Source organism: Lepisosteus platostomus, chromosome 3 (genome assembly GCF_059453375.1).
Source record: "Lepisosteus platostomus isolate fLepPlt1 chromosome 3, fLepPlt1.hap1, whole genome shotgun sequence".
NCBI classification, from domain to species: Eukaryota; Metazoa; Chordata; class Actinopteri; order Semionotiformes; family Lepisosteidae; genus Lepisosteus; species Lepisosteus platostomus.
Genome location: NC_142613.1, coordinates 58,963,200 through 58,986,137, shown reverse-complemented (window position 1 = coordinate 58,986,137; position 22,938 = coordinate 58,963,200). Strand labels below are relative to the sequence as shown.

Here is a 22,938-nt window from a genome sequence, read left to right as displayed (position 1 = left end):
GATACTGAACACTTCATTTTTGTACACATTTTCTGTGAGTGTGATATACTGTTAAAATATTTGGCTATCCTTTAGGCCTGAGTGTTGCATTTATTTTGTTCATCCGTACATAAACTATATCCAGATATAAACCATGTATATTCATCTGTCCATTCCTTATCAGAAATCCACTTATCTTGGTGACAGTCACAGCAACCCCAAACCTATCCCAGGGTGTGAGGAGCTAATTTCCAGTTGGAAAGGGTGCCACTCCAGCACAAGGCCACAGAGAAAGGGAAAATGTAGCAGATCAAACCCAGCCGAAATGTCGCTGAGACGTGTCAAAAAAACATGAGAATACATGGAGAACTTGCAAATCCCATACAACATTCCTCAGGCTGGGGAAGGACAAGTTCTGGTATTAAATAGTATTTGCACAGAAAAGGCAAAAGAGTTTCACACACAAGAAACATTTTAGATTAACCAATATCTAGGAAGTGATAGTATTCTACCAATTGTACATACAAAAACCAAAATATCTCCTTCATATGCCATTAACAACTTTTCCAACAGTCACAGGGGTAAAACCAAGTGACTGGAAATTTGCTAGTGTAGCACATCCATCCACAAAAAGGTGACAAAACTTTAGTTACAAACCAGTAAAACTTAAAAGTACATCTATTGCATGCAAGTGTATGAAGGCTCATGCACTGAACCAGTAACAAAAGCGACATCACCAAATTGGAGTGACATTGTGCATTCAGAGTTTGTGAGCAACCGGGATTGAATGCTGGGAGGAGCAGGGAGAGCTGCACTTGTCTGGGGTAGGTCTTAAATAACATGGTAAAAACAAGCAACATTCGGTAATACAGAGTACACGATATAGCATATGTAGATTTTCAGAAGGATTTTGATCAAGTTTCTTTCAAAAGATTAATTTTCTAATCTCAGGTGACAGACATTCAGTGTAGTTCTTTGGTTTATGAATTGGTAAATGGATAGGAAGCGGACATTACAGATATAGAATGCTCAAACGGGAGTTTTGTAATGAAGGTAGCACAAAGAATATAAAATTCTAGGAAAATACATTTCTTACATGAGAGTAAGCAAAAATAAACAAAATGTTAGGATATAGAGTTCATAGATAAATGGGCCATAGATTAAAGATATAGATAAAATAACCAGGTCAATGCAAACTTTCTGTGCAAATCAATATTTACCTCTTAGTCAACTTATATTCTTACAAAAACACATGAGCCTTCAAACAATATATAACCTCAGTAAGAAACATTCAGTTTCAATTGGAGTATGCAAGACTTTGGGTAAAATACTTATCATTTATGCCCTGCTGTTTGCCAGTTCCTCAAATTTAAAGAGATAATGGACATTTTTAAATACATTAACTCACCAATGGCCTTCTTTAGTGTTTCAAATGTTATCTCCTCTGCAGGAGTTCTCTGCAAAAACATGTTAAACAATATGAGCACAAAATGCTGTAATAATATAGAATTTAATAAGACTCACAATGTAAGCATTTTAATATTAAAATGAAGTTGTTGTAGCAGCTTTCAGCAAGCAAAATACAAAAATCTTTTTATTTCATTTAAAGTAGTCTGTAAAATATATTATAAAGGACGTTAGTAGAAAAAGTTTAATATTAACCCTTATGAGTCAGTTTCTGCTATCATATTTTTGGAAATTATTCAGTTCTAAGGCACAGTTTTACATGATTTATTAATGAAAACGTAGTAACATCAAGAGCATCTCTACTGTCAGACATCAGAATAATGCCTAGACTCACTTCTTCTCTAGATTGCACTGCTTCAGCGAGTATAGTAAATTCAGCAGAGATACCTTTTATTAGACAATAGACGAATCCAGAAACATTCATTAAAGTTAGAAAGCCAACCGAATAGTTGTTCTCACCTCCTCTTTCTCTGGGCTGTTTCTGGACTCCACCTCAACTTGCAATGAGATGGTCTCCCCAATGCTTTTTCTCTTCGAGAGTCGATCCTCATCTAGGTTACATGACACAACAGGACAACTGAGGCCACAGCACACCTAACTAAAACATGCACAAGTGAAAGTGAAAAAAATCACACCCTGCACTAATGTAATTGGTTTTAGTGTATTAGGATTTGTGTATAAAGATGAATATTTAAAAACTCCTAAGCAAAGAGGTTAAAAGTGGCAAAGAGCCATTATTTCTGTTTCCTGAACATAGCTCAGTTTTCTTTAAATTTCTTGGAAATTCAGATAACCATAATCATAAACCCTATCACAACCCTATCCAGAAAGGAATTTCTGCATATATTAGTTTAGATGAGTAATGTTTTGCTATCTATCCAAGGGTTTACTTCCTGAACACTTCATAACATTTTCCCCCACAGATCTTTTTTGAAAAGTTGGACTTAGATTAAAAGACATTACATTAAAAGACAACAAAAAGGATCTGTGATCCAACCTGTAAGCTGGGGTATATATGGCGTGGCTAGTCTGTCTGTGTTGTACCCACTGCCTCCCAGCACTTCAGTGATTTTGCTTTGAAGAAACAGGACTTCTCCCTCCAGCTTATCCAGTAACTTTGGGATCCTGAGGGAAGAATCATAAAGCAGCAAAGACCTCATGAATGATTCAAATTCAAGAAATTTAATTTTGAAGGAATAAATTAAAAAATTAGTCTTAATAACAGTGCCTGCCATTCTAACCTATTAACAGAAAAACATGAAGCTAGAAATGAGAGGAGACATTAGGCTTATCTAGCCCTTTTGATAGTAAGCAGTTAATGTATCTGAGGATTTCATGTTTCTTGAAAGAAGCCAAAGTATCTACTACAACCACATGGCTGGGTAGCATTTTCCCAGAACATGGTAAGAATAATTTATTTTGAACTATTTATTTTTAATTTCGAATAGCTGTTTTTTCCAAATATATATTCTTTACCGAGTATGTTTTCCTCAGATCTATTTTTATTTTCCATTGAGAAAGCTCAAAATACTGCCTTGATAATCTTGTCAACTCAAACTCACTGAGCTCTAGCAAAGCTTCTGCCTCTTTACTTAGGAGACATGTCATACCTGGGTTTCTCAACGAACACATCCTCTGGCAGCAAGTAAGGAGTCTCCTTCTGACGCATTTCAATTACCTGCAAAGCAGATGGAACAGAATGAAAGACACACACAACAGAACAAAAACATCTAGACCATCTTTTCACAGACTGACACAGAACTGACCTCATGGACATGCTGACAGAAGGCGGGGACAGTAGTGAGTTGACATATGAGGTTCAAGTAAGCTGCAGAGAGGGCATGGACAGCACATCGATTGTAGACTGGAAGACTGTCCTCATTGTTTAGAGCCAGGTCCTAGAATACAAAATCAATTGATAACTCAAACAAATACATGTAAAGCTCTACCAAAGAGAATTCGAATTAGAATTTCCAGTTACCAATTTTTGTCATACACATTAAGTGTTCAAAAGGCAATTGTGTGTTTTTGCTATGAACCCCCTGACCACACAAAGGGGAGACTGAGATGTGTGCACAAACCTCCCATCTTCAATCCATTCTTTTAACACCTCACAGGTACCACACCCCTATATCAAATGTTCAGCACCACATACTGTACCTGCATGCATCCGGGAGGCTACAGGGCTTGCTGTGTCACTGACAGCCCTGGCTGACCAATCCCACATTACTCTCTTTGGCAGCTCAGCCAATCGTGCACTGCCGACTGAGGAAATCTCGATCAGTCGGATAGTGACCCAGGCTTAAACCTGCAATCACTGAACTCAGCTTACCCAAGACTGAGAGGCTACCCAAGGAGAGTTTTTAACATCAAAAACTTTTCTCTAGTAAGTAGCAGGAAGCTATGTGGTGGACATATTAAAATTTTCAAGTAAATGAAATTCTCAGGACAGAGATAGAATGAGTGGGAACAGATTAATAAAACATACAAGCTAATTAAAACACAAGAATCTTTCATTATGACGCCATTGACTCCTTGGCTCCATAATCCCTCAAAGGATTTGAGAGGGTGACTTTTTAATTTGCTTGATAACTTTCTTAAATAAATGAACGCAATTAACACATACATTAAATATTACAGCTCTGATAAAATTATTATTGGTACTTTAGTTCACTCTAAGCAAACGCATAATGCTGATCAGCTATTGACCCTTTGTGACTAAAGCAAATGACGCTGATAACGCCAGTCACAGTGCCAGAGGACAGTGTAACGCCAGAGGACAGTGTTACTCAGTGGCATGCGACATACCTGCATGGCAAGGGCAAGTCTGATCAAGTCCACCACTACTTCCTCATTGGCAAGCTCCATGCTGATGAGTGCCAGGAGGGTATACAAAGTCTCAAAGTGCGGCCGCCCACTGTTCTCCTCCTTACAGGCCAAGTAGATGTGTCTGTAGAGCTGCTGCGAGTGCTGTAACAGGTAGATGTAACAAAGTCAGTTACAAGTAGGCAACCTTCCACCCAACAAAAGAACACAATGCTCCATGAATTCATAAAATTCACCCACTTTTTAAACTTCTGCGTTTCACTTGAAAAGCTTTTGACAATTATGATTACAATTATGAAATAAAATAGGTTCTATAAGCTCTGCTGTCTTGTTTAAGATCTATGATTGGAACATGGTCTGATTATCTGTGTTCCAAATATATTGCCAACAACGGACATGAGGTGTCCTTATAACATTTTTAAGGCCAAAATATCTCAAATTAAGTTGAACCTTTTTCATGAAGAGGTTGTCCTGACGTGAACACTTGTCCACTTTCAGCTTCAGCACGGAGATATCAGATATGATGCTGCATACAAAAACACAGTACATTTAATTACAGTACCACTGTGGACACATAGGGGTAACAGCTTAAGAACATTCCTCCGATTTGAGAGGAAAAGTTTTCAATACTTCACAAGAAGGGCTTAAAAACAAAATTCTGGAAGACTAAATTAATAATGGCAAATGCTTTAAATATTTTTTGTTGCTTTAAATCATACATTGAATCTTTCAATTAATAAATGTGACTGTGAAAGAAACTAAAACAAGAACATAATAAAGGTTATAGCTTGCTATTTAGGTCACCTAGTTCATTTGTTTCCTCATAGCTAATTGACCTGAGAATCTCATTTAGAAGTTTCTTGAAAGAGGCTGGAGCATGTGCTTTAGAAAAATGTTCCAGACTCCCACAAACCTCTGTATAAAATGTACCCCTTGCCTAACGTTTTAACGTTTTCAATGCATTTCCATGTTCCTCCCACTTGCTCACCTTTAAAAAATCCTTTTTATTAACTGAATAACGAAACAAATAAAATTTGATCCAAAAATCTAATATAGATAGATTGATATAGATATCTAATATATAAACCGATTATATCAAATCACTATAAAATTCCAGTAAAAAAAGACCATGACCAAGGTGATTAGAAATTGTCTTTATGAATGCATATCTTGAAGAGAAGTTAAACATTTTAATTAATCCCTGCCTTTGCATTTCCTGATGAAACTACACTCCTACCAGATTCCAGGGGTAGCAAGAAGATGAAGGAACAGCAGTGAAGTTTACTCACCTGATTGTGGAGAACTTTGGACAGTTATCATGGCGATCGATGAGGCTGACCAGGATCTCCAACACCAGCAATCGTATTTCTGCATCCTCCATGAGCGTGAAGGAAAGCAGGGGGTCCAGGAAGGAGCTGGGAAGAGCTGTAAGCATGTTGGTGGTCTGGAAGCCTGTGGTCACCTGTGGAGAGTGAAGTCATCAGGGCCATCAGGAAGAAACTGGGGCTCAGCTACATCATGTTGAGGAGGGAGGTTGCCCTTAACTTGCTTTCACCAAAAATAATTGTACAAAAGTTCATGGACATTTTTTTATAAGATACCACTTCTTCAGTTGAATCCACACCAACTACAGTTATAACTCTAGTTATACATTGACATCTATCCATTATTTGAAAGGCACTAATTCCTGATAAGGGTCTTAGGGACTGCACTCAATCACACAACACCTGTCTATCTTAGGGCACTCATGCACACATGGGAAATTCAGCAGTACCAATTATCCTAGATAGTACAGTACGTCTTTGAAATACAAGAGAAAATTGAAGAGCCAAGCAAAATCAACACAGGAAAAACATGCAAACTCTGTGTAAAAGGGACTCTCTAGAAAATCCACATCACTATGCCAACCTGAATTAGTTTGAACATTTTGAACAAAATCTTGAAATTTTTGGAACCTCTCTGATCTTGGACTGATACAACTAAACCTGTGAAAGTTAAGTTAAGTTAAAGTCTCATTTCAGTTGATCAGTCAAATCCTAATTACAATGAAATTAACACATGAATACAAAGGGACAGTGTACTTAATACTTTATGACAGCCCTGGGCAAAAGGTCAGAGCTATCACAGCCCAAAAATAAATTAAAAGAACCTCAAAACTGACATAAAATTATTTAATGATGAAGCTATTGGATCATGAGCTTTGCTTGAGCAAGTTAGTTCAGATATACAAAGTTTCACAAGAACTAATCAGAACTAATCAGAGAACGAGCTCTGTAGCTCAGAGTGAATCAGAAACACATATTATGCATGAGCTTTGTTTGATTAAGTTATTTGGTATGCAATGCAACACTGAGTGGTGGAAAAGATATGTGCAGATTTATGAATAGCAAGCAAGTATTTATATATAAGAGAGCAGAAGGGTGAGATTACAGTTTGACCTCGCAACATCAGAAGCACTGAACATCACAGCCACTATTGGTAATTGTGCAAACATTTAATTCAAGTCTCTGATTTTATTTTGTATTTTCATACAAATAGAAACCTCTGAAAGGAAGGACGTAATATTTTGGGGATATTAGGGTAATGACACTAATAATGCCCTAATGTATAAGCTTTACAATAAATCGATATAATGTCTACGAACAACTGTTATTGGTCACCCAGTACTTAGTGCAAGAAAATACAGTACCATGAATGCTACAAACCACAAAGGTAAAAGTTTCTCACCTGTAATAGTGATTTTAGCAGCATGACTTGGATCATTCTGCTACCTTCAAACCTGGGAAGAGTAACAAGAAAAAATATTAAGATACGGAAGTTGTCATGGACCCATTTTTAGTCATCTGCTATATTTAGATGAAACTAGGACCTCAGCAAATGGAAAAATTGTATATTGCATGTGGGTAATTATACTAATGTACTATTTATCAATAATAAAATAGATTATTTGAAAAACTAGCAGTGAAATATGAAGATTTTAATATTAAAAGGCAATAAAAATTAAAACAAAAAAAAAACAATGGCTGAGCAGGGCAACACTGAGTAAACTACAGTGGAGTTTCAACATATATTTCTCCACTAAACACTCACCAATAACCGATATAACCAATTCCACACCTACTGTATACCATCAATTAATCTACTACAGTATATTAAAAGACATACATAACCATCCTTTTCATGATAGTTAAAGTACTAATGCATTTGCTTTAGGTTCGTAAAAATAACATTGACATTAACTAAAACAATTGGATTCAGCTAAAATAAAGAAAAAACATGAATGCCCTGCATTGAGTGGATGTCTGCGCTGTCAGTGAGCCTGTTAAGTCATGGTCAGCCTGTCATTTCCCCTGCTGCTGACACAGAAGGAGGTGCATTCATTACAATACAAAAACAGACAAAAAGACCACACTGAGATGCGGATGCTGAGTCGTGGGTACTTGAGCTGGGGGCAGAGAGAGGCTCACTCACTAGCTAGATTTGTCGCACAATCCTAGTCAGTCACGTAGCTAATTTAAAAGTTGCGCATAATAACCCTTGGCTCAGTTTCATCCCATTCTGCTCTTCTCCTATCCCCATTGGCCAGACCGACTAGTGAATGAGCAAATTTGCGAAAGTTAAATTCGCAATTAAGGAGACCCTGCTGAATTATTTATTATTATTCTATCACACCTATATCTCCATGAAATCGCATTCAGCTCATTCATAAAAAGCTCATTCATTCACATTTATAAAAGTCTTCTAGAAAAGAAGCAGATTGTGTGATTTCCATTTCTGCACAATACCACGTATATTTTTCTGCAACAATATTTAATATTAAAAGTGCAAACTCCATAAAGCAAAACTAAAAACTGAAGCTAGAAGCTAATGTTTTGACTGAATAAAAAATGGACATTCCCTGGGTAGGAAGACTACCTTCCTTAGATATATACTTTGATTACCAAATATTTTAAACAATTTGCAATTAAAAGCATTAGGAGAATATCTCTTTTGCAGAGTTAACTGCAATTTACATAGATGGTAAAGTCGCTGAAACTCCCTAGCTGGACTATAATTAGGGTATTGCATTTTCAGCAATTAATTATGATTATGTTTTTTAAAATTAAAAACTAATATTCTTAATACGGTTTGCATATAATTTTACTAAATATAATTCAAAATATAATGTTTAAAACCTTGCATTTTGAAATGCTGGTCTCAATACAGAAATATGCAAATGTGTCAGATTGTTCATTTATATATTCAGAAACTTTAATAAATTCCCATAGTTCTTATCATAAAAAATAATATATTTTCTGCAGCAGGTGTGCTGACAATTTTGTTTAACAGACATGACATGGGTAAATTCATTATGTTGATTAACATTTGTTAACAAGGCTCATTAAGAGGATGCCATTTACTCTGAAGTTAAGTTAAATCAATTTGATTCATATTGTACACAGAGACCTTTATACTAAGTTTGTGACCTTTGAAACTTTTCTTTTCCAAGTGAAATGGTTTAGGGATTTGAGTAGCAAAGGGACTGAATAACGTATTTGGAAATGTATTTACAGAGTGTCGGCATTTTATGGTTTTAAACGTTTTGAGTAAAGAGACTATTAAGTATGATGTCCTATTTGAAACGGTCATAATTTCAAGCTCAAACAGCAACAAAATGTTTTTCAAGGAGGGTGAATAACTTTGCATGTACATGCTATACATTAATAACACTTAAAAGTACCATGGTATGGTACTGAAGTAAATAGTACACAAAAACTATGGTTAAGTAATTTCTAAGACTTAAGATAATATTCACAGGCCATTAATAACTTCTAGTTACTCCTCACAATCAGTTACAAAACTTGTGCACAATTTACAGATGATTTGCACAGATGTGCAAGATGCAAAGTTGAAAATGTTCAAAACAATGACAGCAAGACTAATTAAGCTAGAAAACTGTTTTGATTCCATAGAATAAACAGATAAAGGATTAAGCATAAAGCAAGGACGAAGCAGAATAAAAGATGAATGATAAAGCATACAGTTCAGAAAATAGACTAGATGTTTTTTTGGAAGACCAAAGGATAATTTTCGATTTTTAAACATTTTTCTGCTGAATTACTATCCTGCAATCTTGAAAGGTTCTTCAACATTTCAGTTCATAAAAGTAAATTAAGAACTGAGAATGGACTGAGCCTTTCACTCAACTTCTATTTCTCTGACTTATGTATGATTTTTAAAAGGAGTCCTAAATGTCATCAACAAAACTATCCTTTAATAAGTCACCTTGATTCAATCTTTTAAGTCTAGCTTTCAACGGCTCTTGCTACTCAGATAAAACTCTTGTTAAATAAAAAGAATGAGACTTTGATTCTATGTGCACTCTTCAGCACTGAAGAAAAAAGAAAAGAACTGCAATCACCATACTGGGAGTCAGCAAAGAGCTGTAGCTATTTTTCTCCTTAATTCACGAAGCAGAGTAAAAGCCTTGAACCAGATCTTTGATTCAGAATTAGAAGACTTTTCTGAGTTTTAAAAAGAGAAAGATACAAAAAATATTGATCAAAAGAAACAGCCTAAAGAGACTAGAAAAGTAGAGAGAGAGAAAAAAGGAATCTACTTAAATTATATTTTTAGTTCTTTAATGTACTCAATCATACTACTAAAACAACTAACTTAAAATAACTTGAAATCGAAAAAATATATTATTTAAACAAAAGAATGTCTTCAGCTAAAGAGTGTCCTAATAGGTCACATTTTCCAAGAGTGTATCGTGTCATGATGTCATTGTACTGTAGGCCTAGATACAACTTTAGAATTTAACCTTGCAAAGGTATCTAAATATACTGCTGGATCTGAACTCATTAAACATTAATATTTCCTGACGTGCTTCCTTCCATTACAGCTAGGAGCTTCCTGATGAAAAGAATAGAACCTCCTAGCCTCTCTTACTTCCCTTTTGTGTTCAACACTGTGTAAATCCTGACCATGTGCAACAGAAAATATATAGGAATTATACGGGCTTTATGGGCATGAATAAATTAACATCAATCTTCATCACATTGACAATCTCACATCTGTTTTTTTAATATTATAGGCAATGTTTACACGGGTATGTAGCGTGTTGATTTTGTAGTAAGTGTGATGCTGTTAGGGACATTGCCCTTTCGGGATGGCACCTATCCAACAGCTTCCTTCAGTTTGTGGATACCTTTGCTCACACTAAGATGGCAGTGAGAGAATGCCAGCATTCAAAATGGCATCACCAGGCAATGGCTGGAACAGGAAACAGCTCTACACCTTCTACCAGCCTACACAGTATAATCGACTGTCATGTCAGTAGCACGTGCACCAGAAGAGAAGCACTACAAATGCTATGTGTTGTTCCAGCTGTTAATTTAATGAATTAATGCAATATCTTATCATTAACTTGTTACAGCTAAATAACTGTGAGAAGGGTTGTGTGGCAATTTCAGGGTACAGCTTTCTGGTTAAATTGAACTCTGATCGTCACAAGGAGAGTATCATTGGCAATGCAGGAGACTATCTTACCCTGAATTGGCTGAGCCTAGTGAGGGGTGGACACCAGGCACAGGGATCTTCCCCATAATGAACAGCATGACCTCTGATCTCTGGTATGTGGGGAGAGTGTTGGCAAAAGACCCTGAAAAAAAATAGGAAGAGGAGTATGAGAGTTCAGGTACAGTTAACACGAGAAAAGCAAAGCAAAAGTCATATATAGTTTAGGCATTATTTTTAATGTGATAAATAAGATCAATGGAGAATACCTCAGAGAAACAGACGAAGGTAAGACCATGATGGGTGCTCACTGAATTAAACTGTAAGCATTCTTCATTTTGGCCTCATGGTTTATACCAGAGTAGTGGTGACATATAAAGAGACTAAGTACCATTGTAATCTCAAAGTCAAAGGCAAAGTGATACAACAAAGTGATACAACACTAGATAAATGATCATTTCCCAAGGTTGACAGCTGTTGGCTGGTCTGAATTCGACAACTTTTGTTTAGGCAACCAAAAGGGAGCAGTGACATTGAAAGAGGGACAGAACATAGAAGCTTTAAAAACTTAAAAGGTTTGGGAGTCCATGTACAGTAGTTGAAAAAGAGAAAGTGGTGTGACATATCACCTATTGTTTTGATGACTGCTTCCTGAAGCTGTCGCTCCTCGTGCTCCTTGATGATTTTGGAGCCAATGTTGACACAAGAGTCATAGGATCCGGTAAGTTCATAGTCAACACTGAGGCGAAGCTGTCTGAGCAGAGTGTTGAACACCTCAAGTACAGTAGGGCCTAGAGATGCACATAAAGAATGAGAATAATTCCTATGTGATTATTATTTTACCTGACCTCTCATTTACCATGAAAGCCCACTTATTTAGCTTGTGAAGTGGAAGAGGGGAAGAAAACAGGCATTTTCTTAGGTAGGCCACCTTTATATTTATAAATTAAAAATGGCAACAGGGCTGTTTAAGAAAGTGTTTTTTCATATCCATGGACTGAGCCTTTGTTGAACAGCTCAGCAAGTACCCGCAGGAACACATTGTCTCTTTAATCATCACTTTAATATAATTCCAGCGGTGTGGAATCTGTGGTCCACTGGAAAGCAGTACACCGATCTAGTTTACTAACACTACCTCAACAGGAAATCTTATTTTAATGTATTATTTCTTATCCATTCAAGAAATACACTGAGATCTGTCTTTGGGGAGCTATATCTAAAGCTGAATGAAAGAGAGCCTGAGCTGATAAAAATATAAACCTTTGGTGCCACCAGTAGTCATAGTGATGTCTATTGCTAGAAATATACAGTACATAATCACAATAAAAGAGAGAATCAACCAGAAATGTAAGCTCAGGCTTGTTTCAACTTTCAGTCAAAGAAACATTTACAGTACATCCCAAAGTAAACAAGGAAACCCAACAATTTATGGAACCATCATAAACTCCTTAAATTACTGTGCAAACTCCAAATCCTGGGTTGTAGGCTGGATTTTTTCTGAATTTGAACACACCTATTGCTTTTAACTACATTCTATTCAATTGATTTCTCCTTCTTCCCTAATTTAATCATCAAAAACAACTGTCATACAGGTTTGAATTGTATTCTGATATTTCCAAAGGAAATGAGACAAACATTTTATTTACATAATTAATTAAAGTTCCCACACTGAGGAAAAAAAAAATTAAAAGTTAACAAGCCTGTCCACATTCCCATTACAAACCAAAGACAACATGATCATTGCAAACTCAATGTCAGTTCACTACACAACGCAAATCAATTTTAGTGATCAAGGTCCCTCTAGTGGTTATAAGGTGAAGTTGAGCAAAGAAAAGAGAACGCATAGATGTACTGTACAGTACATAAAACCATTCTTCTGAAACAGTGGCATCAGCTTTGGTATTATACATCATTTTTAATTGAAAGAAACATGCTATGTACTTCCAGGATGCAGTAAATATATATCCATCATGTCCAAGGTATGCAAAGCCAAGACCACATATTACATACAGTACTGCCACACAAAACCCACAAAACATTACTTTACTGTAAAAGGACTAGTGTGTTTAATCTGGCAATCCAGATCTCTATTTAAACTATGACAGGAGAAACAATACTCACTCTAGCCATGTTAGCATGTTATCCACTGGAGCAATGTTGCTGTTGCTGTTCATATTGTATCTTGACATTCAGATAAAGATCATAATTAGATCATAAAATTAAAAGATCCAGAAGAAGTAGTGGCAACTGATCTCCAGTAGCTTTCTGGCATTTGGGCATTCCCATAAGCAAAAGTACCATAAAGTACCACAAACACCAAAGGGGTTGAGTCTTCCACGTGTCCTAATACCCTATAGTAATACCCAAGTGTCCATCAATACCTGCCATTAAAGTTCTTCACCTGTATTAACTGGAATTTATGGCTTTTTAATTATCCAAAGAAACTAACCCAGTCTGTTTCCCAGTCAGCTTGCAAGTTTTTATCAGCTCTTTTCCCATAGAGTGGTACGTTATAGGAGATATTAAGTTAATCTGAAGAAACCAGCATATGGTACTCCTTAGTACTGCAAACACAGGTAAAAATATTAGAAAGGCCAAAAAAGGGGCTTTCCTTAGATGAGTTAAGATATCATAGGATGCAGTTCTTAATGAAGAAATTATGTTAATGTTACAGTACTCCGGGCACACCACAGGCTTATAGGACAGAGAGGAGATGAAGGTAGAAAAAAAAGGTTCACTAAGTAAATTAAAACATGAACATAATTCCTGGAATCCAAGGAGACACCCTTATTAAAGCTACCATAAAGATATTTAATTTTTAGGCCAGGATTCAGAAAGGGAAGGCTGGTGACCAGAAACAAGGGCTTTATTAGGTCAATTAAGACATTACATTTTAATTCAGGATCCAATATGCTTTTCTATACTTCTGCGCAAGTCATTTGTACTAGCTTCAAAGCAGCTACTGTATATCCCTACTGTATGGAGGTCATTCATTATGAACATAATTTCCAAACTGATGTTTAACTAGTTCTTTAATGTTTTGTATTTGATGTTATCAAATCTGTTTGGTATGTCTCCAGTTGTAACATCATATCCAAGCATTCAGGCGGTCTCTTCTATTACGTATCCATATTTGCACAAGAATAAAAGAGGTAAGTCAGCAAAAACTACTAGAGCTTTCTGATACTTCATGTCTTCTAGCTCAGTACAACTCTTTTGATATTTAAAATTAATAATATTGCTACCTCTTTGTAATAACATGTACTTTTCTATGGTAAATGTCATCTGCCAGTAACCTGAACAGACCTAAATAGTGTTTAAGTAGTACTATATGGCTTGCGATTCTGAAAAAGTATGAGTAATCGCACCTACTGTACCTTGTATGTGTATCTGCAATTACGACACATTTACTACTTCTAAAAAAGTCAAAAGCCTTAGGACACCAATCAGTGGTTCTAACACTGCACACCTGTACACGACTAATTAGCTAATTTAAAGTTAAGGTAACTCTTGGTATTTGGTATTGAACTTGATATTAAACAACAGCCTCTGTTTTATAAACAGGAAAGGAAACAGTTCTTAAACCATAAACATCAATTACCTTGGATTTGTGCAGGTTTCAATTTGTTTTATTCAAGACCAGTGCAGATTTAACTTACCAACAGAGCCACTGGCAGCTATAACTGCTGCTTCTGACAGCACCTCCACAATCCCAGCTCGCACAGTGGCAGAATTCTTGCTGTTTGCATCTAGGTGACCTAGAAGCTGCTGGATGACCAGATGGGAATGCTGGGACTGACAGCCATGAAGACACAGCGAGGGGATGACAGTAGAACAAACAAATGTATATTTTGTATTAACAGTATAATCTACTTTTATAGAAAATATAAAATGTGCACCGAAACTGCTTTATTCTCAACTATACTCAACTACAATTCTAACAGTCTCAGAAATTTTGCATTATTCTACACATGTCACTCAATTACAGAATTGCATAAATCCAACTTTACATAAAAGTTATGTGCAGCCTCAGTATTGTTCCGCATTGCCTTCAGTGCATATCTTCTCTTACATGTGTGTTCTATGGAATAATTTCCGGTGTGCATTTATACTGTGACCCTTTCAGTTATGGCTGAAAAGAGTTCTAGTGACGTGAAAAGCAACTCTAGGAATTAAGTTATGTGAAGTTCTTAATTACATAGTTTTAGGCCAATATTCTTCGCTGAAATTACAGTTTCATTATTAAAGTACTGTAGCGGTAGTCCATTTTTGTATTAGAAAGTGTGTCATTGAGGGGAGAAGTAGAGGTCGGACAGCAGGATTGCAAGTTCGCAGGAGATTGTTGCCCTTAATAATTAACAGGTGTGTGCTGGTGACTGAGAGGGGATGAGAGAGAGACATAGCATGTTTGTTAACACTCCATATGGCAAAAGACAGGATGAGGAATTTATAGGGGAAGAGGGAGAAGGTTAGAACAGTCCCAGCACTTCTTTCTTGAGGGGTGGAAGGCAGAAATAACAATGTAATAGTGAACATTTTTTTTATACGATTACAGTCCTTTCATAATAATGAAATAAATTCTCAAGTGGGAAGTGCAATATTTGAGTGAAAAGCCAAATTACTGAAATTTCGTCTTGTAAAAGGCTAGGCGGAACATAACCTTTACATAATTGAGGAGGTATGTGATCGTTCTTTATGCAGAAACACAATGCTACTGTACATCAATCTACTGAAATTGTACTCAATTTGAATTAAGATTAAAGTTAATCCATAAAAAGCTGTATTTTGTTATACGGAAATTAGGCTTTCAGCTTTATGGATCTGTGGAGAAAGAAAATAATATTCATGGCAAGTAACACCTGACAATGAGGTGATTAGATGTAATTGGTAAACATGATGAATTATACCACACTTCAAAACGGCAGATCATGTATAGTTTACCATGAGCTGTTGTTATAAAGTTTTTGAAAATTCTGATCCATGTGAAATAAGGTTTACTACATAACAAAATTCATTTTTGTGTCACTCAAATTATGCTGTAATAACAACAGATTAAGTTATCATTGTAGAAAACTCTAGCTGAGGCTTTGGGCAAATCATTGGTGCTCAATATACTGTACACTTTGCAACTATTGACTGTATCAAAAAATCTTATTTTTGTTTAAGCAGTGTATGGCCCTGCACAAACTAATCTCACTAGTTCCTATCAATATTGACAAGAATTTACAAGAATCAAGAACTTTAGGGCTTAAAAACTGAAACACATAATTAAAATATATGTATGGAAATGATATAAAAACCTATAGGAATTAAAAGACTTCAGATAAGTAAAATAAGTAAAAGACAAAATGAATTAATGAAAACGTATAAAAAGATTATACAAGACAGAATGAATATAACAAATTAAAAACTTTTTTTTTACAATGCAAGCATTAGACAAGCATGTTTAATGTTTCTTCAATAGACAGAGCCATGAGGTAAGGGAAATACAGCCAGGGCAAAATGTTAGGAGACACAGAAAAGAACATTTGGCTCACCTGAATGGAATACATGATGATTTTGAAGCAACGAACAGCGAATGTTTTCCCTTCCCAAAGGGAGTGATTATCAAGGTGCCTTAAAAACACAATGATATTTGTTACTGCACTGTATCAATTCAATAAAGCCAACCATCTCAGTTTTTTACTGTATCCACACACCAGACAATGCCCTACAAATGATTTAACAGTACAAAGCAGTAACACAATCACACCTCAAGACTTGCTAGATGGAAAACCCAATTAGACACATGACTCAGAATTTGGGAACTACCCATTCTATGTTCTGGAGGATATTATATCTTGGAATCACTCTGTTTTGAACTGAACAGGAACATTTTTCAATTAACTTGAAGAAGATTCTAGACAGAGGGCAAAAGACACTTGCTTCCAAAGGAGGATAACTGGTTAAAAGGGGTTAATTGGCTTCTTGGAAAACTGGTCCAAGGAGTGAGTATATTCATGCCTGCGTATGAGTCTGAGTCTCCCCTGGGATGGACTGGTGTCCTGCCCCAAGTAAACCTGGGAGAAGCACTCAGAAATATAATGAATGGATGGATATATGCAATTTGTTTAAAAGGCTCACATGTTTCGGTCCTGGATAGAAATAATTCTTAGCAACAAAAAATGAGCTATTTATGCATCTGCCAGGAACAGAAAACACTGCTGGGACATCAAATTGTGAAGCGACCTAGGCAAATAAAGACTGCTAGTTTCTGCTCAGATCAGTAAATACCAAAGATCAGGATAGGAGATACACGGAAAGCAATCATCTCTTCTTTTTAACAACATATGATCTTTGACATACAAACACATTAAGTACAACACAGAGCACAAATATACACCCATGGTATGGACCAACCCTCATCTCTACTCTTCTGGAATTAGGAATACACTCAGTCCTTCTTATGTACGAGGAATTGGGCCCAGACATGAGCGAAAGTGCGGATTAGGAGAAAGAGGTATACCACACATCCAGCCCTCCTCAGTGCAAGCAACCCCCCCACATCACTGGTTCCCTCTCTTGTTGACTCACATGAGGACGGGCTTGATGGCATTCTTGATGTTGCCGTAGGCAGCTCTGCCCAGTAGCTCTCTGAAACAGCGCTCAGTCAGTTCAGCTGGACTTTCCTTCTCCTTCTCTGTGGCCTGCAGGGGTGAGGGTGAGCGGCTGTATGTGCATACAAGAGGAAGCAGAATTGCTTTGTTTAAACAGCGATGCTGCAGGTCATTATAAAGAAGGACTAGCTCCCCCACCACATGCATTTCAGGAATTCCTTGAAGCAGTGAAATCCAGCTGTTTCCTCCACTGACGTAATAATAAAAACAGTGCCCTCCAGATTTAGGCTTATCCTTATTAAGAAATAAGATGAAGACCAAATCATATCATGTCAAAGAATGATTTCCAGAATGGACAATGTGTCTGTATGAAAAAAGTAAAAAATGCAACATTGTTTTATTAATAGCATTGCATTGAACATACTGGTCATAAATAATTTAAGACCAGAAACTTGAGGGTCACTTTTATTCATAACCCTGATGTTAGTATTGTATAAATCGTCCTCTGGTGTGGATTACACTGACAAGACACTTCGTGTAATGTGCTATAAGGAACTTTCTCTTCTGAGGGTTCATCTACCATTCCTTTGGGCAGAAGTGCAATAATTTCTTTAGACTTTTTGCTTGCTTCGGTTCAAACCAAAAATGTTTGATTGCATCACTTCCCTCAACAACAGTTTTGTTACCATGCATAGTTATTTAAGACAGATTACAAAGTCCATTTCTCACTGTTATATTGTGTTTTGCTTCTTTCATTGAGGTGATGAATACAGTATGTGTTGAAAGCAGTGTATATACAGTACTATATACATATTTTTTTTTATCTAGATAGTATAAGATAGTCAAAGATATAAGTATGCTTTTTTATAGAAATGAGAAGATCCATTTAGATCAGGGTATATTACATTTTTTTTATTTAAACCACAGAAGATATCATTAAATTGCTCAGTCTGACTACTGTTAATAGGTTTTGGACTACAAACACTTCTATTTTATAGCTCATTATGCATTATAAGAACTATAAACTCCCTCTCAGCTGCATCATTTATATGTTCTTATACATACTTTCTATTTTTATGCATTATTTATCATGATTTTTTATAGCCTAAGCCCCATGGTAAAATCTTATCATGCAGCTTTATGACTGTTTAATCCTCACTGTTAGCTACCACATTATGCCAAGTTACTGAAAGCATGTCATCTCACTCTAGTCGGTGATGTCTTAAAAATGACGTTACTTACTAAATAATCATTCAGATACAGCCCATCAGTTTACAATTACACTTGCATGGTTTTATATAATATATCAGAACCAAAATTCTGGGGAAAAAAGAACTGCAGACATGCTCCGCTAATCGAAAGACCGACATGCAACTCCTATATGAAAGCAACCAAACCAAAAGCATAAAATCCAAGATCATCCTGAATGTTTTTTTTTTAATTCAATTGTGTTGCTGTATGCATTTCCAGCTATTCAGGACATGTCTTTTGGGACGTCCCTCAGCTAGGTTGTCTTTATAGGTCACACCTGAGCCAAGGTGACACCTTATGTAGAAACTGCTGATGTTACAACACAAAGGCTAAAAAAAGATTTGCACAGGCTTATAAAAAAACAAGTAATGTTATTTGTATTACATCAGTACTGATGGAGACAAATGTTCAGTTCTGACAGCTTGTTATGTATTGTTTTTATTGTTTAACATGTTAATAAACCATATTTTATTTATTGTTTAATATTTTTCTTGTGAACTGTTTTGTCTTGCACAAAACAGACTCCATGTAAAACATTGAAGAGAAAAATTAATGCATATTCTTTTTGTTGTGGTGTGTGCATTGTCCTTAGCATAGCCTTTTTTATTCTTAATACTGGAGTTACTGATTCTAATATGTATAATGAGAGAAAATCAAGAAAATAAAGTGGGCTGGTACATTTTTTAGAGAGATTATCTCCACAGTACATGAATCATGACAGCGGTCATCATATAAAATTAAGACCCTTTCTGCAAGGGCAATACCGTATTTTGTTACAAACGGGGGTTAAGTAAATAGAGAAATAGATAAATAAACAGAGCAGGTTCAATAATCAATAATTAAATACTCATAAAACTGTAAAGATTTTGGCAAGAATATACCTGAGCGTTTGATATAATTACACCTGAGTTATGTGTTCTCTGGCACAGCTTTGGTAAAAAAAAGTAATAAATCTGGGATGCTGGGTTAAACAAATATCTATTAATAATGACAATGGCACACTAAACAACATAAACATACAGAATAGAAGTTACCCTATGTACAAACAAGAAGTCTTGGAGGCCTATGTTCTGAACAGCAAAAAAAAAACCAGACTGCTACCAAATATTCAAATCCTCTACAATGCATAACAGGCCAAAAAGAGAAATAAACCTGCCTTCTATACCAAACAGAATATAACCTAGAGTTAAATCCCTCTCCTTATAAACGCACATGCTACAAAATCAAAAAGAAACCTACAGTATCTCCCTATTCTAAAAGTGTGTGCACTAACCATGAGAAACCCTTTAAACCTAGTGATTCTTTCTACAGAAAGTCAGAGGTTCCTGAAACAACAGAAGGCCATGCTCTCTTCTGCTCTCTTCAAATACTTATCTTGCATTTGGACTTAAAGGGAGATAGGAACAAGGACTTCCCACCTCTTACTCTCTCCTCCTTTTTCTCTCCCTACCTGCCTGTTTTATATTCTGTTCTTGGACTTCTGATGACCCTTAATCATTTACCCATAACCTAATTAACCAAGATAAACTAGACAATTCCTCTGATAAATTTGTCTCACACCCAGTACAACTCACTAAACACCTCAGTTCAATTCTTGCTTTGAAGCTCTAAAGAACTTCAAACATCTACACTAGCCAGGTGTTGACTATTGTCTAGATTCTTAAGACACCTTTATAGACACTCCCAATAACCATAACATTGTATAATAAATTACATAACAAATTAAACAAAGGAAAAAGCCTGCTTCCTTAATGATTACTGACATAAGAAAGAAAGCATAGACCTGAATAGGTCACCACTTCTCTATGCTCATGCAGGTTTTGACCTCACACCTTTCTCCACCCCTCTCCACTTTGCACTTCCTGAGTGGCCTCTCTGCCCCTATTGTCTCCTCCCCTCTCTCAGCTTTTGTTCTCCTGTGCTTTTGAATCTTTGCTGTCTGCCCTGTCTTTCTCACACCTGAAGAAGGCTTCACAGCCAAAACGTTGTGTTTTCTCTCTTCTCTTTTCAGCATGGAATAAACCTATTACTTGTTCCTTTGTAGTCTACATTATGTATACACAATGAGTTACATTAATAAGCTGTTGATGAATTTGTTACTTTGATTAACCAATTTTCATCTAATCAATTATTCAAAAAATAAATGAAGACAATAAATCAGGTTCCTAGACTTCAAAATGTAAATAATGAAGAATTCTCCTGAACTTCAATTAAATGCACCAAGTTTCAAATTATACTGTACCATGACACAATCCTTTTTAAAGCACAATAAAGAAGATAAAGATCTCACTTCTAACTGAAATACGTTAGATGAATCAAAGAGATTTGCAGGATGCAATGCCATGTGCCAAAACCTGTAAAATTCGGTCCTGTCTAAGGAATGTAGTGGACAGCATTTCTTTTCCGCTTACTTTTTCAAGAACCTACAGTATTTAGAAGCTGCAGTCAATTGCAATAAACAATGTCAGAAAGAATATCCTCAGGTAATTACAGCACTGTCAGTGGGAGAACCCCTTGTTACCACCTGTTGTTCTTCATACACTGTGACGTGATGGTGGTATTTACACAAATTAACAAGTAGTTTAGAACACTCAGAACAGTCACGAGAGGCACTGGCGTAATTTGAAAAAGTACTTGTGACATTTACACTGTTCATCATCCCCAAAACTGTAAACTGAAAAGGAATTTAAAACGTTGAAAACACTGTGAGATGACAGGAGCCAATGCCTTGCAGGATACTGCACTGAGCCTCCTCTGCTTCTGTCACTCCTCAGCTCTTGGTTTCCTTGACCTGAGGGTGTTTATATCCCTCCTCCCACAGGTCACTGTCAATGCCCTGTCTGAAACATATGTTCTATATATGAAAATGTTTAGTTAGGCTTAGAACAACTGCTTAAAAATGACATTTTCTAATTAAGAAAACTACAGTATGTTCAAAACAACAAGAAAGACATTTAACAACTTGTGAAAACAAATTATTTAAATAGTAATAGTAAATAAAATATTTCCTTTTCTTTCATACTGAAACATACGTTTTAAAACTATTGTCTTTTATTTCAAGTTCAAGTTCACGTTTATTTGTAATTCCAGCCATATACAAGTATGCAGTGGAACGAAATATCGTTCCTCCTGGTCTACGGTGCAAATACAGACAGGACACTGACATAGACATTGTAGACAGGATACACATAGTGCAGAGTGCAAATAGTGCAAATTACAAGGCAAATACATAATACAATATACACAACACACTGGGGGAATTTAAACCCTGTTTCTGGTATTGGAGTGGGGGGTGAATAGATTCCAGGGTGCTGAGGACCCTGACAGCCTGTGGGGAAAAAGCTGTTACAGAGTCTGGTGGAGCTAGACCTTATACTGCGATATCTTTTTCCAGATGGTAGGAGGGCGGGAGTTTATGGGAGTGGTAGGAGGGGTCATCTGCTATACTGGAGGCCCTGTGTGAGCAGCGTTTGTGATAGATGACAGAAATGGAAGGGAAGGAGACTCCAATCATGTTTTCAGCTGTTTCCACAACTCGTTGCAGGGTCTTGCGGTCTGAAGCGTTGCAATTCCCAAACCAAACAGTGATCCAGCTGGTCAAGGTGCTCTCAATGGTGCTTCTGTAGCATGTGGTAAGAATGGGCGGGGGAAGGTCTGCCCTCCTCATTCACCGCAGGAAATAGAGATGCTGTCACGGTCCACTGGAGACTACCACTTCCTTCTACCACATGTTAATAAAGTTTATTGTATTACCCAGGAGAAGGTGGTAGCTCTCAGCCGTGGACTCCCAGAGGTTTCATGACAGTTAAATGAGGTATTTCCTCTCCCCTGTGCTGTGCAGCTTATTCTACGTGTGGTACTTGCTTGCTCGACATCCAACCCCTAGAGGGCGCTCCACTTCTTTCCTATTCTCTCGGTCAGGAAGTCCAGAATCCAGTTACAGAGAGAGGTGTTGAGGTTCAGCAAGCTTACTTTTTCTATCAGCTTCTGGGGGATGATTGTATTAAATGCTGAACTGAAGTCAACGAAAAGCATTCTTACAGTACATAAGAGTCTTTCTTGTCCAGGTGGGACACGGTCAGGCGAAGGGCATGAAATACAGCATCATCAGTAGACCGGTTGGGGCGGTATGCAAACTGAAGGGGGTCCAGAGGGGTAGGGAGTCTGGACTTTATGGGCTTGTGACTAGCCTCTCGAAGCACTTCATGATAATTGGTGTTTTAATTGGAGTGCCACGGAGCAGTAATCATTGAGGCAGGACACGGCTGACTTTTTCGGCACTGGTATAATATTGGTGGATTTGAAGCATATGGGATGACTG

The 22,938-nt window shown here is 36.7% G+C and overlaps 1 protein-coding gene across 4 annotated transcripts in view; it reads right to left on the bottom strand.

The window, feature by feature from the left end:
• efr3ba (EFR3 homolog Ba (S. cerevisiae)) overlaps positions 1-22,938 on the bottom strand; it is a 59,729-nt gene that overhangs the window by 3,616 nt on the left and 33,175 nt on the right. For all 4 annotated transcript variants that reach the window (XM_088626213.1, XM_088626212.1, XM_088626214.1 and 1 more), the window contains 14 exons: positions 17,344-17,478; positions 16,308-16,386; positions 14,430-14,565; positions 11,400-11,561; positions 10,804-10,915; positions 7,000-7,051; positions 5,562-5,734; positions 4,723-4,798; positions 4,255-4,416; positions 3,213-3,344; positions 3,057-3,124; positions 2,444-2,571; positions 1,906-1,997; positions 1,388-1,436 (listed from right to left, as the gene is read on the bottom strand). In XM_088626213.1, coding sequence (XP_088482339.1) covers positions 1,388-1,436; positions 1,906-1,997; positions 2,444-2,571; positions 3,057-3,124; positions 3,213-3,344; positions 4,255-4,416; positions 4,723-4,798; positions 5,562-5,734; positions 7,000-7,051; positions 10,804-10,915; positions 11,400-11,561; positions 14,430-14,565; positions 16,308-16,386; positions 17,344-17,478 — 1,556 coding nt within the window. The remainder of the gene's footprint in view (positions 1-1,387; positions 1,437-1,905; positions 1,998-2,443; positions 2,572-3,056; positions 3,125-3,212; positions 3,345-4,254; positions 4,417-4,722; positions 4,799-5,561; positions 5,735-6,999; positions 7,052-10,803; positions 10,916-11,399; positions 11,562-14,429; positions 14,566-16,307; positions 16,387-17,343; positions 17,479-22,938) is intronic.